The following is a 22,166-nucleotide window of genomic DNA, read 5'->3' on the forward strand; positions in this document are numbered from 1 at the left end:
TAAGGTGCAACCACTGTGCTGCATTCTACGTGGGCACAACGAACGACCATCTGTCAGTCTGCATGAATAGCCACTGAAAAACTGGCCAGAAAACAACTGGAGCAGCCTATTGCTGAGCACACTGTCCAACATGATCATTTCAATGACTGCTTCATACCCTTTGCCATCTGGATCCTTCCCTGAAGTGTGCAGGATGGAACTCTCCCTGCAATATTTCCTACGTTCCTGTAACTCTCCTGGTCTCATCCTTCATTAGCCATTGTTGCTATCCATCAAGCTCCATCCCTGTTCTCACTCCAGCACTACTCAAGCATTCTACTCCACCAAAATGCCAATTCTCTTTACGTCTCTCCCTTTTTATTTTACCTTGTCTCCACCATCCAACAATCCCCTTCATCCAAACCCGGTTGCCTCTCCAATCATGCACTGCTGTTCATAGTCTGCTTCAGCTGCCAGCGCGCGTGTGTGAGAGAGAGAGAGAGAGAGAGAGAGAGAGAGAGAGAGAGAGAGAGAGAGAGAGAGAGAGAGAGAGAGAGAGAGAGAGAGAGATCAATTGTTAGAAAAGGCAGTGTTGAGTAGGTATTGGACCACAGTTTAGGTTAACTAATCTTGCCTATTTGACTGTAATTGTTTACTTGGCAGTGAAAGATGTGTGAATCTGTGCTCAGATTGAAAGCATAACACTGTTTTCTGAGGGCTGCACTAGGACACTATACATACCGCTGTGCCAGCATCCATTGTCCAGAAAATGGAAACATCTCAGGTTCCAACCAGGTTGTCTGTGCTCTGTCATTCAAAGTGACAGTGTTTCTGATATTTTCAACCTCAGCCAGTTCTACAGTTATGGCTACATGTGCACTTCATTCTAGCATTGTGATCACAGTTTGTGAGCCAGCATTTCTGAACAACATACCAGATATATGTAAAGCATAATGCTTCAGAGAGCTTTTAAAATAACAGACTTATGAACTATTAAAAAACAGCTTTCAGAGATCATTGTATGAGCCAGTCAAATGTTTTTGTCCTGTTCAAAAGATTTAAAAATGGCTGCAAATCATTTGAAGATGAACCACAATCTAGCCTTCCTTCCATATCAGAAATGAATGAAAATGTTGTGAATGTTCGCGACTTAGTGCGCTCTTATATACTTACAATTAGGGAGATGGTTGATGAACTTTAATTCTATGCAATTTGTCAAGTGACCAGAGACAATATTGACTTTGAAGAGTGCCAAGATTTGATCAATCAGACTAAAAATGATCCAGATTTGTTGAATAGGGTAATTACAGGTGAAATCGTCAGTATATGGATATGAACCTGAAACCAAAATGCAGTATTCGCAGTGGAAGGCTCCAGGTTCACCGCGACCGAAAAAAGCACAGCAAATTTGGTCGAGGGTGAAGTCAATGTTGGCGATTTTTTTTCAACTCTACCACTATTGCGCATCATGAATTTAGCCCTGGAGGACAGAGAATTAACCAGGAATACTACAAATGTGTCCTTGAGCACTGGTGCTGAAGAAAAGGCCTGCATTCTGTAAAGACAGTAGTTGGGTATTACACCACGACAATCGCACTTCAGGAAAATTCCAGGAATTTTTCCAAAAGTGGAATCCCTGTTAGAGTCCGTGTGTTCAGTCAGAAGGACTATTTTGAAGGAGATGTATCACAGTAGAGTCCGTGTGTTCAGTCAGAAGGACTATTTTGAAGGAGATGTACCACAGTAGCATGTAAGTACCACCATTGAATAATTACAAGCCCATTCTTAAAAATTTCCAATCACAACTCATATGAACAACCAGCTCCACTGCAGCAAATTTTATATAACTGGATGTACAGCATCTCCTTCCGTCACTTTCACATGCTGTACTGGTTGGTTACAATTAAAAGTGCTGCTACTGACAGAGGTCCAGTGTGGACAGTGATTATCATGACAGAAAAACTTGGTACATATATTAATAAATTAATGCAGAATGAATTTATACTGGAAAAAATAGTTCCGATTTTGACCACCAGTTGCAAATCTGGCATTGTTCATGCAAGAAAGATGTGTAGAAACGTTTCCATATGTAATAGTTTAGGAACGGGACATTGGCAGAAAAAGTCAAACAAATCAGAAGGGCATAATGTTCATGCTATTATTAACCACCGCTTACCCAATTTGTTCAATACGAGCACCAGAGACACCGAGTTGCTGCATCTGTCAAACGACATGATCTACAGTTGCTTGCAGCAGTTCCGATGGAATCTGAGCAATGTGTTCCACTATACTGGCCTTCAGATGAGGTAGATACTGAAGGTATCCTGGGTGAAAACATTTTTTTAAACATCCCAAAGCCGAAAGTAACATGGATTCAGATCAGGTGATCCTGCACGCCATACATCTGGAAAACCTCTGTGGATAATACGTTCATGAAAGGTTCCATGAAGCAGATCTTCCACTGGATGAGGGACATGAGGTATTGCTCCATCCTGTATGAAAACTGTTCCCACACAGTTGCGATCTTCCAAAGCAGGAATCAAATCTTGATAATGTGTGGGCATCACGACACCCCTGACAGACCCTGTGGGTGTATCCTCTTCGAAGAGGAACAGATCGAGAATGTAGGTGCTTGGGAAGCCACACAACACAGTCACATATGACGAATGCAGTGGCTCTTCGTGCACAATACAAAACTTAACAGTATCCCAAATTTCACAGTTTTATGTATTCATTGCATCCTTTAGTATAAAATGTGTCCTGTCACTCCATAGAATATTATCTGGTCACATTTCAGCAACTTCAATCTGTCAGAAACCAAAGAGCAAATTCAGAACTTGGTGTGGATCATGAGGTTTCCACTGCTGCACCATTTACATCTGGTATGCATACCAGTGTGCTGTAGACCACTAAACTTTTCGTACAGTTGACCACGGGATGGACAATTCTTGTGGCACTGCATGTCCACTAGCACTACCTGGGGAATCTATTACATGGTCAGTTACAGCAACAGCAACTTCTTCAGTAACTTCCACTGGGATGGGATACCTTTCTCTTTCGGATGCCACAACAAGCTCATCATCATCATCATCATCAAATAATTTAATGATATTGGGCCTCTCCTCAGGACTTTCAGTCGATGATACTCTCGTTGCAGCACTATAATTGTTGCCCTTCGTATGAAAGATTTTCACTAACAACTCATGGTCTTTTACCTGTAGCCATCCTGTTCTTGTTATGGCTAATCGAATGACCTTTAGTATCATACAAACAGTATACAGTGCCAGATCTGCACCTGGTGGTTAAAATAGGAACTATTTTTGTTTACATCCACGAAGTGGCAGATACTGTCAAGAAGCTCTTGATAATTTTTTTAGGGGGTGGGAAGCCACATACCACAATGACTCATTCCCTGTCACTCTCAGCTGAGCTATATACCAACCAGAAGCAGTAATTAAAACACAGTTTTTAAAAATCAATGTATATGGAATAATACTCTCATAATAAACGCACTTTGAAATATTAAGTATTTTAAAATCTGTGCTTTATAAAACTCAATTTCAATGCTAGGTTAAAAATGCAGAATTCCTCAAGATTTTACGAAATTGCTCAAATTCCCCGATTTTTCCAGGTAAAATCTAAGGTCCTGTGAATTTCTTGTTTTCCAAAGAACCATCATCCTGACCAAGTTTCACTGCCATATGATAATTAGAGCCTACACTAGACCTCCAGGAGGGGCTGCACTTTAATTACAACTATAAACATGTGGCAGTTCACAATGGAAATGTCTGGCCGTATGTGACAGATGTGCAAAGCATCTCTGAAGAACGACGACTACTGCTGCTTGTTTGGTTTGTGTGTACACCAACATCTCACTCATCAAACATTTCTGATACACTTAGTTGTCAAATTGTTCCCCAGTGTCTTGCAGCAACCACTGTTCACACTTGGCTAACTTTTGAGAAATAATTAGGATGGAACTCTTCAAAAACACATCCCATCCTCAGATTCCATACTACAATTTTTATGGTCTGATTGCACGTAGTATAGCTTCACAAACTGCTGAATTCCTTAAGCCAGAGATAGTGTACAGTTTTGTTGTCATAATTATTTATGGCCGCGGATCTAATCTATCAAATCCATAATATAGAGCTCATTTCAGTCTCATGGTGTTTCATGGGGTTTCAGTTTTTAGAACCCTCAGTGTAATGGATCAATTTCTTCACGAAATGTTATTCTAACCAATTTGTTCAACACACATGAATCTGTATCTTGCACTTATACTTAACTATCAAACTAGGATTATACGGTCTAATGTTATATTACCTTTGCAACACCTCTACAAAGAACAGCTTAGCTTTAGTTGCATAGAGTTCAGTGGCCATTTATTAACACTTACCTCTTCAAATCTTCTTAACTCATTAACCCAAAATTTGGCTCTATCCCATGAAGCACGGTTAGTAATATCATAACATACAATAGCAGCTTTGGCTCCACGGTAATATATGCGACTCATGGCCTCGTACCTTGAATGTGTGACATAGAAAAATCAAATCGTTAGTTAATATTACATTTGCATGCAGATTATTTTACGCAGAGGTGCTTAGGGTCTTACTTACAAATCAGATGATGTACTTGCAAATGACAATATGATGTAGTCAAAGTAGAGAAACTTTCAGTTAAATATTTGTAAAACACTTGGGTAGAGTTAAAAATGCGGAATACTTGAAAACACTACATACTAATTTTCATTTGAACAGGATTTGTATGAGCAAGCCAATGAATTTATAAGTATAGTTACTGTACTTTAATATGTATATGTATCCGTCCCTTAAACTCCCTCAAATGGGTTACATTATTAAAGACACTTGTTTAAAACTGATTCCTTAAACAGCACCAGGTTAAATAATTTTTTATTAATAACTTATCCACTCTGTAAGTCAACAACTAGTTTATTACAAATAAATTCTTAGTGTCTATAACAAGGAATATAATACTGAAAATTGAGGTAGCCTACTGGTAACATTATCCAGTGGATCATAAATTTGATCCTGTTCTACAGTACAATGAATTTATCAGTACCTTTCTATATGACTGAAGTCTTGACATTATTTAATGAATTTTTTTTTTTGTTCACGAGTCTATGGCAGATGTATATGAATTATGTTAAACTTCAGTTCCTTTGTCTACTATTAGTTAAGTTACTGCTGAAGATTAAAAATTTCCTGGTTGATTATCAGCCAGACACATGCACCCAGGCAGCTGGGGCGGAGCATATGCAACCCCACTGCACCAGCCGAGGGCATATGAGCAAGATGGCCAAAAGTTTTGCACTCGCACAGAGTGTGTGCAATTGAGTCACTTAGCAGTTAACCTGTGTACAGGCTACACCTGCCCAAGTCCAGCTGAGGGCCACCTGGGAATTTCATGAATGGTCAGACTTTTTTCTCATCCCTTTAGCACTTTTAAAACCAGTTTTACTTAAATGACTTTCAGGTTTCTATTGCTACTAGTGGTAAGTCAGACAACTGCAGGATTAAATGTCTGGCACTCAAATTTTCGAACAAGCTAAAATATCCTGCTGGCATCAGAAGCAGGCAACAGTCATACACTTAAAAAAAGTAAAAAACCTGTAGTTGCCAGAGGTTCAGAGGGGTTATGTACTGAGATGCAGAAGGAGTATCTAAAATATAGCAAGAAATTGGGAATTTGTATCAATTTTATAGAAAATTAAAAACCATTTATTAGTTACTACCACCATATATTATATGATTACCTCATACTGTAAACAAATATCTTATCAGAGGTGCCTGTAGAAATTTTCTTCATAAAATAACAGTCTATTCCTGTAAATATTAAGCTGATAGATGGCAGCTACTTAACTTAGCTGAGAAAGTAGCAGCTTTCTCTGAAATAATAGCCTTTACACTAATTTAACTGACTCAAGCACAATACTATGAGGGTAATTCAAACAAAAATCTTAAGAAGTTCCATGAAAATTTGAAAAGTTGTATGATTGAGCTGGTTCGTGGCAGGAGTGCTCCTTGAGAATCAGAAAGTGACCGACAGGTGGCAGAGTGTGCTGCAATGCAGGAAAAGGCAGAAGCAGCCACAACAAGCAGAATGACACACAGTACAGTGATTGTGTTTGTCATAGCAGCAAGTTTATGAGTGGTGTAGGAAGTTTAAAAGCAATATAACTTGTGGAGGATGCCCCAAAATTCAGGGAAGGCTCACTGCATAATGACTGATGAGAACATAGTGGTAGTGGAGGAACAGGTACAGGATAACAAATGCGTAACTCTGAACAAAGTAGCACAGGTTTGAAGATTAGTACCGGTACGGAGCAGAATATTGTTAACAGTATCGCATTCCAATAATGTGTCTGCAAGATGGGTGCCATGTCAGTTAATTGCCAAAATAAAATACCGTTGTGCCAATGACATTGGAACTTTTGCACTGTTTCCATGTCAAACGTGACTGATTCCTGGCAAAAATCGTTGCAGACAATGAGACTTGGGTCCACTATAACAAAGCAGAAATGAAAAGGTAAAGGAACAGTGCCACAGTTATGTGGGCCGGGCAAATGCCCAGTGGACAGGACATTCCCAAAGCAGTTTTAAATGCCCAAAATTTAAGCATTTATGAAAAAGTACCTTTTAGTCTTTACCACTAAATGCATAATTTAATAGTTAAAATAATGGATGGGACAATAGTCCCGATATTGAAAGTTAGTAAATGCGTATTCAAATACAGAGAGATGTAAACTGGCAAAACACAATGCTGTGGTCAGCAATGCCTATATAAGACAACTATCTGGTGCAGTTAGATCAGTTACTGTTGCTACAGTGGCAGGTTATCAAGATTGAAGCGAGTTTGAACATGGTGTTACAGTCAGCATATAAGCGATGGGGTACAGGATCTTTGAGGTAGCAATGAAGTGGGAATTTTCCTATACGACCATTTAACGAGTGTATCGTGAACAACAGGAATCCAGTGAAAAGTCAAATCTGCGACATCGCTGTTTCTAGAAAAAGATCCTGCAAGAACAGGACCAACAACAACTGAAGAGAAATGTTCAAACTGACATAAGTGCAACTCTTCCGTAAATTGCAGCAAATTTCATTGCTGGGCCGTCAAAAGGTGTCAGCATGTGAGACATTCAATGCAACATCATCAATATGGGCTTTTGGAGCTGTCCTTGATTGCAGGACACAAAGGTTCACGCCTCACCTGGGGCCATCAACACCAACATTGGATTGTTTATGACTGCAAACATGTTGCCTGGTTGACAAGTCTCATTTCAAACTGTATCAAACAGATGGAGATGTACAGGTATAGAGGCAATCTCATTACTCCACGGACCCTGCATGTCAGCAGGGCACTGTTTAAGCTAGTGGAGATTCTGTAATGGTGTGGGGCCTGTGCAGTTGGAGTGATATGGATCCCTGATACATCTCGATATGGCTGACAACTGACACGTCCTGAAGGATCTTGTCTGATCACCTGCATCTATTTCTGTCCACTGTGCATTCCAACACACTTTGGCAATTCCAGCAGGACAATGCGACACTCCACATGCCCAGAATTGCTACAGAGTGGCTCCAGGAACACACTTCTGATTTTGAGTTCTTTCGCTGGCCACTAAACATGAACGTTTTACTCTCATGGATTTTTGAACAGCCCTGCAGGATTCATGGTGTCAATTCCTCCAGCAGTACTGCAAGCATTAGTGAAGTCCATGCCACCTCATGTTGTGGCACTTCTGTGTGCTCATGGGGGCTCTACACGATATTAGACAGGTGTCACAGTTTCTTTCGCTCTTCAGTGTGTGTGTGTGTGTGTGTGTGTGTGTGTGTGTGTGTGTGTGTGTGTGTGATTAGCATTCCAACTTGCTGTACTAACGAAGGACATTTATCATCATCATTATCCAAACCTAGCTCCTAGAGACTCATCTGTTGGAAGCAGGCATTTCAGAAGTGGCAAAGATGTGAAAACCATGGTGCGCAACAGGCTACACACGTGACCAGATGAATTCTTTCATCACGGTTTCTATGCACTTCCAAAGTGGTGGAAAATGTCCTTTCAATGTCAAGGAGTCTATGTCAAAAAATGACATTTAAGTTTTTTGTTCATTGTTACCAATAACACTTAAGGTTTCCATTTGAATCACCCTCGTATTAGGCAGTAGAATGTTTGTTTACTGTAGAGCACATTAAGTCTCAGAGAGTTGTTGCTTCTCTTTTGCTTACATATCCCTTGACTTTTTCTACATCCTTTAAAAAGAGAGAAAGGAGGACAAGGGGCAAAGAAAAGAAACACAGCCCGTCTCTCACAAAGAAAAATAATGCTAAACAATGGCTAGCTTACAAAAATAATCAGGTGCACACAGACATATTCTCAACTACTGCATAAATACCTAACACTAGAGCTGAAGCTTGTATTTTTAAGGTGACAGCTTTCAACATTCTGAAATACTGAGTTTTCAAAATTTAATTTCAACAGTTGATCACAGATTAACCACTTAAGAATTTAAAAGCTTTTCTCTTATGATTAAAACAAGATACCCATGGAAGCACTTGATTTGAAGAACACATACGACAACCAACTAAATCAAAAGTTTTACAATTAATGAGACCACAGACTGACATTCATGAATTCGTCATTAAACTCAAGGGATTATTCTTTTAATGATTTATACTCTCTGTGGAGTTAAATGATCACTTTTCATTCAATTAAAAAGTCTGCTTTTTAATGTTCAAAATCTTTGCAACAATAATATCATAACACAACCAAAATAAGCTTTTTACAGTATCACACAAATGGTGCACCTTTTTTTTTTCAAGCATTTATTTTGATTTATCTCTCACTATTTAAAGCATCAAATACACATCAGACACTAATCAACTCCACTGCAAGTGAGAAGGCAGTGAAACACTCCATTACCAATTAACCAACCAACAATATTTGTTCCCACAGTTTCTAGCCATATTTCAACTATCCAAACGTAATACCATAGAAAGTGAAGCCTGTCCTTGCTACTGCCACTTCCTGCTGCTCTCATTCCAGTACTGATCCGAACATTGACACTAGGGTAGTTACTACTTTGACATTGCAGTTTCCATCTTAGTTGTTGCTGTTCCACCATCTACCCTAGGATTACGGGTTCTCCGCTTCATCACACCACTGTCTGAAAGCACTGCACATACTGTGTCACTAGTCTTCACCATTTTGCCTCTTGTTACCGACCTGCCAGCACATGGTCTCTCAAGCATAATAGCACAGAAGAAGAGAGAGCTTTTCGTTTAAAGGCACTGTTCCTTATCTGTTTTATTTTTATTTTACAGTTACCCATTAAGTTTTGGGTCCCTTTGCTTGTAACTATGCCTCAGATATGCATCCAGCAGAAAGGCCCTGCTGAAAGCAGTAGCAATGATCCCATCAGGGCATGCAGGCAGCTGTACAAGCTGCACACTGAGGCAGAACATTCAAACAGGCCACCCTTGAGGGGTCTAGAGAAGCTGAAGCCTAACAATCCACTATTGTTAGCATATTTCTGGCAATTACATTCATCCTTTCTATCATGAAGGAATCTACTGTGAAGGCATTGATTTTCTTGCAAAATATTTTTATGTTGGTCACATTTGCTTGCAAGCAGACAATTTTGTGTTGAAAGTGGCATGTTTGAAGTTAAAAGGTTGCACAGGCACTCACATCTAATCAGTCTACACAATGAAGAACACAAAGATCTGAAACCATGACACAGGGCTTAGCAGAATAATACTCTTGATAAAAGAAGAATTTGTAGTTATTGTGAAAAGGTGTCCACACTCTGGTAAAGGCGAGGAGATGACTGAGGTATTTGCTGACAGTGTGAATGATTGTGTGTGGTACTTATAATTCAGGAAGGGAAGGGCATGTAATGCTGTCTCAGCACTGGATATAATTATTGATGGTATCAATCCACAAACTAGCAGTAAAGTCACAGTGGTGTCATAGTCCTCATAAAGCAGTCCATTTAGTGATGCTGTGAGGAAGCTGGCAATTCATCTCCACACCTTCACACAATAGTGATCTGTGTCACAAGTTACTAATGACACAAATTGCAGACAGGTCACAGTGTCGACATATGTAGCGCTCCTCATTGTAATGGTACAAAAATTTGACACTTGGGTATTAACTGCCCTCAGTCATGGAGCAGAGCAAACCATGGTCATGGCAGATCCCTGAACTACAGAGGCAGTGGGAGAATAAACCAGCGAGACAATTGGACAGGTGTGATCATCCGTCCCAGCTCTCAGTAAGAGCTGTTAACCCCATTAACTTTCTTTGGCCACAACAGGTGGCAGGTGTGACTGTATTAGGGAAGATGCAAGGATGGAAGGTGACAGTTTCTGTGAAGTTTGGAAGGGAAGAGACGAGGTACTAGCACAAGTAAAAGTGTGAGGACAGCTAGTGAGTCTTATCTGGACATTTCTTATTTCAGGGCATGACAAAAGGTAGTCAAAATCCTGGCAAAGAATGCACTTCAGTTGCTCCAGTTGTGGGTGGTACTGAGTCAGAGGGGAATGCTCCTTTGTGGCTGACAGTGGGACTTCGGAAGGTGGTGGATGACTTGACAGATAAGCATGGGAAATTGTTTTTGTAAAAGGTTGGGAGGGTAACTTTGATCTGTGAAGGCTGCAGTGAGACCTTTGGTATATTTGGAGAGGAATTGCTGATCCCTACATGCAACTGCCACATGTGGCTAGGCCACATGAAAGGGACTTCTTGGTATGGTATGGTTGACAGCTGCTTAAGTGGAGGTACTGCTGTTGTTCGTAGGTTTCATATGGATAGAGGTACTGATGTACCCATCTTTGAGGTGGCGGTCAGCACTGACGAAGGTGGCTTGTTGGGCTGACGAGGACCAGTTGACATGAAAAGGGGAGAAGGTGTTGGGGATCTGTAGGAATGTGGCCAAGATGTCTTCACCCTCAGCCAAGATCATCAATGATCCTGAACCAGATGAGGGATGTGGATTCGTGGAAGTGAGGAAGGATTCCTCTACATCAACCTTGAATAGGCTGGCACAGGATGGTGCAATGTGGGTGCCCCATTACCACACCATGAATTTATTTTTGGGTGATGCTTTCAAAGGTGAAGTAATTATGGTCGAGGATACAGTTAGCCAAGTTGACCTGGAAGGAGGTTTTAGATGGGAGGGTAGGCTATGAGTAAGACACTGAGTGTTGGTCTACAAGAGCAGAGATTCTCTCGGTGAGAACACAGTAACCATCCACAACAGAGCATCCTGAGCAGTTGGGTTTATGGACGTCATAGATAGAAGTTGGTAGAGTGGGAAGTGGTATGGTGAGGAAAAAGTTAGATTCAGGGGAGACGTTAGGGATGGTCCTACAGGTTTGATGAGAGACTGGAGATCCTTCTGGATTTCTGGAATGGGGTCACTGTGGCAGGATTTATAAGACGAACCTGACAGCTTGTGGAGTCGTCCTGCTAGGTAATCCCAGTGTTTCAGAACCATAGTAGTGGGACCTTTGCAAACACTTTATCCAATACAAGATTTTTCCCTACACTCCTATTATTCAGCTCTGCAGATATAAATGTCTTGACTTTCTGGTATCTTTAGCATGAAGATGTGCTTACCAATCACCTGCACTAACTGTGAATGAGTGTTAGCAACTGCACAACTTCTCCATTGCAAGGGACACTTTGCAGATGTATATTACTAGGCACACTAATGAGCTCTACATCATTAGCAAAGACTGCCTAACCAATTCCACTTTGTCACTATCTGACCTTCAACACTTCAAATTATGAATTATTTGTGTTCCGACTTAACTTTCCAAACCAATATCTCCAGCTTTCCTCCCCGGAGTGATAACTACAGCCCAGGATTCTGTAACATAGTTAGCAACAGCTGTCTGTACTCCATACCTGCACAATTAACTTTTAGTGTAATTTGTTTTAATGACCACCTTGTTTCTCAGTCTTAGAAGGTTCCCTTGAAGAACAGTGACCTATTATTCAATAATTACCACTGTAGTGTAATCTTACAGATCATTTAACTATAGGCTTCCGCATATATGGTATTAACCATGCTACCAGCAAATGAGCAGCCCATAGTCCACGAATGGGGGCACTGGTGTGGCTCGCACTGCAGCACATGCAAATGACCAGCTTCACCAAAGGTATATGGTGGCAGTAATCTTACCTAGTTCCACCTACTATAACTCTGCTTTTCATTTGACTACCCACATGGCTCATATATACACTTACTAATTAGCCTACTTTTTTGTATTTGTTTACCAACATTTAGGTATTTCGTGGAATAGCTGCAGGTACTAAATGAGAAACTTAAAACCAGGCCACGGTCGCAGACCATAGGAAAATAAATCTTGAGGGAATACCTTAGAGGGCAAGAAAAGATCTTGCACATACCTCACACATACATTTATCTAGAATTTAGAAATTAAAGGTTGTCGTAACAGAATGAGATTTTCACTCTGCAGCGGAGTGTGCGCTGATATGAAACTTCCTGGCAGATTAAAACTGTGTGCCCGACCGAGATGTCGTAACAGCTGCAATCTCTCTATCTGATTACATGTTCAAGCAAATAGGATGAATCTCAAATCATTCTGTTAATGACAGCACAGTTTAGTAGCACACTAGTCTCCTATTTTAATGTAATAAAATCTCTTAGATGTTTAGTAATGTGTTAACTTTACTTTACACAGAACAATTATATGGGGCAAAATGCCTATTGACATCACAGGACAGAGTTTAGACTAGATTGCCTTCAGCCTTACTTGGTAATTTCATTAATTATTTTTGTGGAACAAACTGAACTCATGTTCTACTGCATTGGTCATTAAGATTACACTGAATGTAAGGTCTGTCATGCTATTCCTTCTACCTCATGTGAAGCTCAGTTTCCTCAATTTTTTAGTTATTCTGATAAGCCCCCCCCCCCCCCCATGAGGAGGGGTATCTGTTGAGAGTCCAGACAAACGTGTGGTTTCTGAAGAGGGCAAGCAGCCTTTTCAGTAATTGCAGGGGCAACAGCCTGGATGATTGATCTGGCCTTTTAACACTAACCAACACGGCCTTGCTATGCTGGTACTGCAAACGGCTGAAAGCAAGGGGAAACTACAGCCGTAATTTTCCCAAGGCCATGCAGCTTTACTGTATGGTTAAATGATGATGGCGTCCTCTTGGGTAAAATATTCCGGAGGTAAAATAGTCCCCCATTCAGATCTCCGGACAGATACTAATCAAGATGACATCGTTATCAGGAGAAAGAAAACTGTGGATCTAAGTGTGGAATGTCAGATCCCTTAATTGGGCAGGTAGGTTAAGAAATTTAAAAAGGGAAATGGATAGGTTAAAGTTAGATATAGTGGGAATTAGAAGTTTGGTGGCAGGAGGAACAAGACTTCTGGTCAGGTGACTATAGGGTTATTAACACAAAATCAAATAGGGGTAACGCAGGAGTAGGTTTAATAATGAATAGGAAAATAGGAATGCAGGTAAGCCACTACAAACAGCATAGTGAACGCATTATTGTGGCCAAGATAGATACGAAGCCCACACCTACTACAGTAGTACAAGTTTATACGCCAACTAGCTCTGCAGATGACGAAGAAATTGAAGAAATGTACGATGAAATAAAAGAAATTATTCAGATAGTGAAGGGAGACGAAAATTTAATAGTCATGGGTGACTGGAATTAGTCAGTAGGAAAAGGGAGAGAAGGAAACATAGGTGAATATGGACTGGGGCTAAGAAATGAAAGAGGAAGCCGCCTAGTAGAATTTTGCACAGAGCACAACTTAATCATAGCTAACACTTGGTTCAAGAATCATAAAAGAAGGATGTATACATGGAAGAATCCTGGAAATACTAAAAGGTATCAGATAGATTATATAATGGTAAGACAGATTTAGGAACCAGGTATTAAATTGTAAGACATTTCCAGGGGCAGATGTGGACTGACCACAATCTATTGGTTATGAGCTGTAGATTAAAACTGAAGAAACTACAAAAAGTTCCAAGGAGATGGGACCTGGACAAACTGACTAAACCAGAGGTTGTACAGAGTTTCAGGGAGAGCATAAGGGAACAATTGACAAGAATGGGGGAAAGAAACACAGTAGAAGAAGAATGGGTAGCTTTGAGGGATGAAATAGTGAAGGCAGCAGAGGATCAAGTAGGGAAGAAGGCGAGGAGAAAAGAGAACCACTGGTATTAATATCAATAGCGTAGATGGAAACCCAGTTCTAAGAAAAGAAGAGAAAGCAGAAAGGTGGAGGAAGTATATAGAGGGTCTATACAAGGGCGATGTATTTGAGGACAATATTATGAAAATGGAAGAGGATGTAGATGAAGATGAAATGGGAGATACGATACTGCGTGAAGAGTTTGACAGAGCACTGAAAGACCTGAGTCGAAACAAGGCTCCGGCAGTAGACAACATTCCATTAGAACTACTGATGGCCTTGGGGGAGCGTGTATGAGACAGGAGAAATACCCTCAGACTTCAAGAAGAACATAATTCCAATCCCAAAGAAAGCATAGGTTGACAGATGTGAAAATTACCAAACTATCAGTTTGGTAAGTCACGGTTCTTTACAGACGAATGGAAAAACTGGTAGAAGCAGACCTCGGGGAAGATCAGTTTGGATTCCGTAAAAATACTAGAACACGTTAGGCAATACTGACCCTAAGACTTATCTTAGAAGCTAGAGTAAGGAAAGGCAAACCTACGTTTCTAGCATTTGTAGACTTAGAGAAAACTTTTGACAATGTTGATTGGAATACTCTCTTTCAAATACTGAAGGTGGCAGGGGTAAAATATAGGGAGCGAAAAGCTATTTACAATTTTTACAGAAACCAAATGGCAGTTGTAAGAGTCGAGGGACATCAAAGGAAGCAGTAGTTGGGAAGGGAGTGAGACAGGGTTGTAGCCTTTCCCCAATGTTGTTCAATCTGTATATTGAGCAAGCAGTGAAGGAAACAAAAGAAAAATTCGGGGTAGGTATTAAAATCCATGGAGAAGAAATAAAAACTTTGTGGATTGCCGATGACATTTTAATTATATCAGAGACAGCAAAGGAATTGGAAGAGCAGTGGAACGGAATGGATAGTGTCTTGAAGGGAGGATATAAGATGAACCTCAACAAAAGCAAAATGAGGATAGCGAAATGTAGTCGAATTAAGTCGGGTGATGCTGAGGGAATTAGATTAGGAAATGAGACACTGAAAGTAGTAAAGGAGTTTTGCTATTTGGGGAGCAAAATAACTGATGATGGTCGAAGTAGAGAGGATATAAAATGTAGACTGGCAATGGCAAGGAAAGCATTTCTGAAGAAGAGAAATTTGTTAACATCGAATATAGATTTAAGTGCCAGGAAGTCGTTTCCGAAAGTATTCATATGGAGTGTAGGCATGTATGGAAGTGAAATGTGGTCAATAAATAGTTTAGACAAGAAGGTAATAGAAGCTTTTGAAAAGTGGTGCTACAGTAGAATGCTGAGGATTAGATGGGTAGATCACATAACTAATGAGGAAGTATTGAATAAGATTGGGGAGAAGAGGAGTTTGAGGCACAACTTGACCAGAAGAAGGGATCGGTTGGTAGGACATGATCTGAGGCATTAAAGGATCACCAATTTAGTATTGGAGGGCAGCGTGGAGGGTAAAAATCGTAGAGGGAGACCAAAAGGTGAATACACTAAGCAGATTCAGAAGGATGTAGGTTGCAGTAGGTACTGGGAGGTGATGAAACTGGCTCAGGATAGAGACCACAATAACGACAACAACTGATAAGAAGCTTAATTACTTTGCCATTTAAAAAAGAAACATACATTTTACCCTCCAAATTTTAATTCACTGAGACACTTGGAGCTGATATTGACATAACAGAAATAATCCACATCAGTCTAAAACCCCTACTAAACCGTCATTTTTTTACTGTTTAAAACACCATCATACACCACCTATAATGCACACGTAATGAAGTTCCGGACCATAGCTCACGAGACATGAGCAACAAGGGAGGGGGAAACCTACCTCCAGCAAATGTGCAGCCACCTCGTCGGTGTACTCACCACATCGCATCGCCTCACAGTACCTCTCCACTGATCTTCAAAACTTTGCTTGTAAAGGCAGGACACAATGTAAATAGCCCTGTCACCGACTGCTACCCAGCAATGTAAATTTACATCCCTTAACACTCCAAAAAGGTTGCAATCATTCAACATCATTTAGTCTGTACGGTCCCTATTAGTGTGCACTACCTGTCCAAGGGACAGTTCAACAGAAACACCTTGTGGAGTCATTCCCACAGAAAGCAAAATAAATGTGCATGAGGCCACAGTTTAAAGGGAATAAGTACTTACAAAATTTTTGGCTGGAAAGATTCTTCTTGTTACTAGACTGCTCCCATTGCTCACTGCCCTGTACAGGTCAATATAGTTGGCTTGACAGAGCTTCCACATTGGAAGCCTGCTGACAGACATCTAGCAAATATTCATTTACAGCCCTCAAATAGTGGAATTGTGGGAGGATGACTGAGTGCGGCCGCAGTAGATGGGAGCAGAATGCTGGGCTGGATTGGTATTGCACCCTCTGCAACCGGCTATAACACACACCTTCCTTCATCTCCTTGATCCACTACATCTTTTAGCTGTATTGGCTCCCTGCGAACACTATGTCTTTCCCAGCTGCATCTTATATACTTCCAATTATGCAATAAACTAGGCAATGTATTTTATACATTTTTCTGTTACTTCCACTGGGCATCCACACATCAGCCTAACTCCTCAGTCCTGTTTACTGTCACAGCAGCCACAAATTAAATGGAAAAGTTTGTCTTGCTTCCACCATTTGCCGACAGGTGGCAACAACGGTGAGTAGCAGTGGAAAGAAACAGATCGCAGATGTCAGCCAGTTAGTTTGGACCTCTGTCAACATAATCTCATTCAAACATCAGTCGATTTGTGTCTGCATCATAAAGTTGTTCTTGATAGAAAATGTCCATTTACTAGCCTAAGTCATCATTTGCGGGAGGTGTTACTGTTTTGCTTCAATACGAAGAAAACATCCGAGTCTCATTGAATGATCAAGTATGTATGGTAAGGGCACTATTAGTGAAACGATGTGTCACGATTGGTTTCAATGCTTCAAGGACAGAGATTTTAACGTTGTACACCGGCATAGTGATGGAAGAGAGAATGTTTTCGAAGATGCAGAACTTGACACATTGCTCAGTGAAGACTCAGCGTCAAATTCAAGAAATATTGGCACAATTAGTGGGAGTGACACAGCAAGCCATTCCAAAATGTATCCAGGCAATGGGCATGATTCAGAAAGAAGGAACTTGGGTCACAAGTGAGCTGAAACCAAGAGACATTTAACACCATCTGTGAACAGTTGCTTCAGAGGCAAAAATGGAAGGGATTTCTGCATCACATTGTGACCAGGGACGAAAAATGGGTTCATTACGATAACCCTAAACGCAAAAAATCAGGGGGATATCCCGGTCATGCTTCGTGTCAACAGCCAAACTGAATATTCACAGCTCCAAGATCATGCTCTGCATTTGGTGGCACCAGCTCGGCATCGTGTACTATGAGGTATTAAAACCAAGTGAAACAATCACAGGTGCTCATTATCTAACACAATTAATGCATTTGAGCAAAGCATTAAAAGACAAACGGCCGCAACACAGCCAGAGGCACGATAAAGTGATTTTGCAGCATGACAATGCTCGATCCCACATTGCAAAAGAGGTCAAAACGTACTTGGAAATGTTCAAATGGGAAGTCCCACCCCACCTGCTGTACTCTCCAGACATTGCTCCTTCTGACTATCACCTGTTTAGATCAATGGCGCATGGCCTGGCTGACCAACACTTCTAATCTCATGAAGAACTCACAAACTGGATTGATTCATGGATTGCTTCACACGATAAACAATTTTTCAATGCGGGATTCGTACACTGTCCGAAAGATGGGAGAAAGCAGTGGCCAGTGATGGAAAAGACTTTGAATGGTACACGTGTAACCAATTTGTTTCATTTAAGCCTCAAATGATAGCGAAAAAATGGCAGAAGCAAAGTTTTACACCTTGTATATTTAGACCTAATGAGAGAAAAATCATCACGCTCTTAATTACCCACGAAAGACAAAATTCCAGTGCAAAAATTTTATACATCACAGTTGCCAGAAATGCTGTTACACACATCACTATTTTTCTCCCATAAAAACAAGTAATTCCAAAACAACTGTCAAAGACATTTGACAGTCTAGAAATGTAGAAACGAAGTGTGAAAAATTCCGAAACTCCTTGCCTCTTTACTTGGAGCTCTTCGGGACGGGGTGGTTTATCAATGGAATAATGAGAAGGAAGAGTGCGTAAACTGATGCAGTAAGATCTACAGATGTTTACAAAATGTTCGAGAACAAGTTAACCAAGTTTCATACTCACTGTTTTAACAAAATCAAAGTGCCTTCGTCAAGCTGACAAAAGCTGAAGATGGTTCAGTTAGCAAGAGTGTTATTCACATTGATTTCAGTGGGACCTTAACTATTATTAGCATGAAGTCCAGAGACCACAATGGAGTAATTAACAAACCACTATTGACACAGCAGTGCCTCTCACTTTACCAGTTCACTTTCATACGCTATAATATTTGATTCTCTGCAAGACGATTAATTAGCTGCTCAAGCTTTTAAACAAAAAATACTTCAGAGCCAAAGAAATAAATTTCCTAAAAATAAGGTGATTTAAATACTCATGAACTAGTGAAGATTCCAAATTAGCCGATACAGCTTTCCAGCAAAGAAGACTGTGGTCTTAGGTAAATTGGCATTTCGTTTGTACATTCCATGCAAATAGCACTATTGATGGTATTGGAGGAATGCCGAAGCAACATGGGTGTGACAGGTAGACAAGCTCTCATTACAGATTGATAATCTTTTGTGCAAGATCAATAACTCAAAAGTATTACAGCAGTTCCGGTAGAGAAGGTTAAAAGCTATGCTGACCAGTTACAGCAGCATTGGAGTGATATCAGATCTCAAACCACAACTACAGCTCCAGTGTCCACGCCATACAGGAATATGCAAGTTAAAATGTGATGTCTGGGAAAGATGGTACACTCTTCCATATCAAATCTATTGCAGGATATAGTTTTGATGAAGAAACACTAATTCTTTTACAATCAGTTCAGTGATAAAATCTTTTCCTTGTCTTCTTGTTTGGTGGGTTACTCAAACTAGAATCTGAATGAGGACATTTGCAAAAGTTACTTTGAGGAGTTGCCCGTGAATATTGTGAAAAAAAAGGAAGTTTTAGATAAATTCTGTAAGTGTGTAAGAACAATTTGTATAGCTAGAGAAGCATAATACTAATGAAATTGACATTTCCGAAGTGGTGTCTGCTTCATCAAGAAGCTATCACAGATTTTAGGGAAAGGTTAATTTTCTCTGAAATGAAATTGAACCTTTTAAGCTAAGTTTGTGGTCTGTTACCTAAATGCTCTTCATTTATTTATAAATATATCAATACCCAATGATTTTAACATTGTTAGGTACATAATTTGACACTAAGTTGAATTAATGTGCTACACCTCTACCACTAAAATGTAACACCTGTAGCATTACTCTTATTTTATAATAGCTGTTTTAAACTTATTCAATATCTAGTATTTTCATAAAAGCTGTTCCTTGTATTTCATATTTATAAGACTTGTTCAACACCATTAAGATTTACTGTGTAAGTGATCTGCGGAACAAGAAGTTATCTAGTACCACAAATTTCTTTGCACAGAAGAATATCAAAGATATAAGAATTTTATCTATATATTTTTCTGAATTACTACACAGGTTGCTTCACAAAAGCTTGGCTGTGTGGTGTTCACCTTAAGGCCTACGTTTTAAAAGAACTGCCAACATTTGAATTCTTTTCATGTTAATACTTATTTTCAACTGTACATATATTATGTCCACACCAATAGAATCGTCTCACATGCAGAATTTACCAATTAGTTCTGATACTGCCACAACATACAAAAGCTGAAGTATTTTGATAACTTTTATTCAATTAACAAAACATTACCATAATGACTACCAGCAAGAAAAGGCTTCAATTATAGCATACCGTTCACTGCCTGCTGTGTCCCACACTCCAACAGTAAATTTTTTCCCTCGTAAAGTCACTACCTTGGCTGCAAAGGCGGCACCAATGGTCTATAACAGATCACCACACTTTTAGTACTAGCTGCCTCAATCCAGCAAGAAACAAAATCATGACTATGCTAAGTATAAGGTTTTTCTCCAATGTGTAATTATACATAGCAGAATAAAATCCTGATAGGTACATGTAACCCTTCAGAAACCTATCGCGATAATTCCATACAGACCCAACAGAGATTAGATTAGGCTTAGATCAGCTGTAATTTTCGTTCCAAAAGATTCATAGGGAGAAGATTCTCCAGGATGTAGAACATGTCAGAAAGATAAAAATACAAATGTTTACAAAGAAAAACGTGCGTGGTAATGTATCTTCGACAGATATCAAGTGAAATATTTGTGGATGTGAAATAAGTAAAAAATTCTTAAACCTTTTCGTTTAAAACGTAAAAACTTGTCACAAAACAAATGTTCATTACCCTCAAGTGCGTACAATTTTTTGGCTATCTTAGCCACGTATCATCATTTCGAAAAATCATTTTATAATAAATTTACAATAATCCTATTACTGCAATGAGTTAGTTCAGGTCAGATAATACTCGAGTTATTTGATATTATTAGTAACACATACATACAAGACCTAAGAATTTGATCAATGTAATGGGAATTGGATACCAACAAATATTTTAGGATCCTCAAACTTAAGTTTATTAGCAGTTACACTTTCATGGCCCTGGCGACTTACTGAACGTGCGTGTTTCTGAATAACGAAGACCATTTTGAACTAAAGCGAGTGACTGAGTGTACAAAGATTGTTCTTATTTCTAGCACTGATTCCATGAGCTGAGCTATCGGTCTGAAAAAGATGAATATTTCATTAGCGAATAAATATACTGGGAGAAGCAAGAGTTAACATTTCCAGTTCCTTAACTGGCTTTCGCAGGCGTTCCTTCCTGAGTTCACACAGCAGGTAATTCTTATTACGCTTAAGCTTCGCCTTATGAGTCAAACCAAACAACAATCCCGTATGACATTATGTAACGAACGTAAGCAAAGTATACCATGGATCCAATGCAGAAAAATTAGAAAAGTATTTTTTTGGATGATCGGTTTCCGACAATAATGCTATCAACGGATAACCAAGAGGATTATGCTTTCAAACCCGATGATGACAACATAGCTCTGTAGAAACCGGTCAGCCAGTAATTTTATTTATTTATTTATTTATTTTATTTTTAAGCGATGTTGGCTTATGAAGTTTTCTTCGGTTCTCATACATTGCAGAACGCCTCCGGACTGGAATTTAAACATTACTGTCGAGCTTGAACAGCAGAAATTTTTTGAAACAACAAATTTATCAACAGGTCATCTTGTCATTTCAAGTTATGAACAAACATCATATGACACACAATATACCAAGTAAATATGCCTAATGAAACATTCGTATATACTGTATACGCAAAAGTAAAATGACATTTGTGTATAAACAATAAATTGAAACACACGTACATTTTGATATGGGAGATTACTCCTAAATCGGTCGTGGACATATCTTTCAAGAAGACTTGTTTTACCTACATATTCACTGCCCAAAAGAACAACTTTCACGTCCACTTTACTCATAGTCACTTCCCCGGTCCTCCCTTTTCATATTTGCTGCTATTACATGAGTCACACCAATCACTTCATGCTAAGGCTTTGCCTCACAGAACTACCATTACGTTACAAAGCGTATACGTTGAAGATAAAATTACTTCATCGAACTTCCTCTAGTTTTCCATACAGATTTTTTTAAAAAAATGCTACGAGATATTATAAAATTTCTGTAAACAGTTACATAAATTATCTCTAAGAGGACTTACTGCGTCTAATTAAAATTACACACATAATGCGCTACCACAAATGAAAGCAATAAGCATAAAAGTAAACGTTCAGATTAATTTGTATTATTTGTAATGGCTGTTCTCATTTCTTACATGAAGGTAGCATTAA

General features: G+C 39.5%; 1 protein-coding gene across 1 annotated transcript in view; it reads right to left on the reverse strand.

Annotated features, from left to right (window-relative positions):
* The window catches only part of LOC126267202 (ras-related protein Rab-24-like), a 40,018-nt gene extending 18,113 nt beyond the window's left edge, over positions 1-21,905 (reverse strand). The window contains exons 1-3 of the mRNA XM_049972172.1: positions 21,684-21,905; positions 20,143-20,231; positions 4,379-4,505 (exon numbers count right to left, since the gene is read on the reverse strand). Coding sequence (XP_049828129.1) covers positions 4,379-4,505; positions 20,143-20,231; positions 21,684-21,797 — 330 coding nt within the window. The 5' untranslated portion in view covers positions 21,798-21,905. The remainder of the gene's footprint in view (positions 1-4,378; positions 4,506-20,142; positions 20,232-21,683) is intronic.
* Positions 21,906-22,166: the final 261 nt, after the last annotated feature.

This window comes from Schistocerca gregaria, chromosome 4 (genome assembly GCF_023897955.1).
Source record: "Schistocerca gregaria isolate iqSchGreg1 chromosome 4, iqSchGreg1.2, whole genome shotgun sequence".
Classification (NCBI taxonomy): Eukaryota; Metazoa; Arthropoda; class Insecta; order Orthoptera; family Acrididae; genus Schistocerca; species Schistocerca gregaria.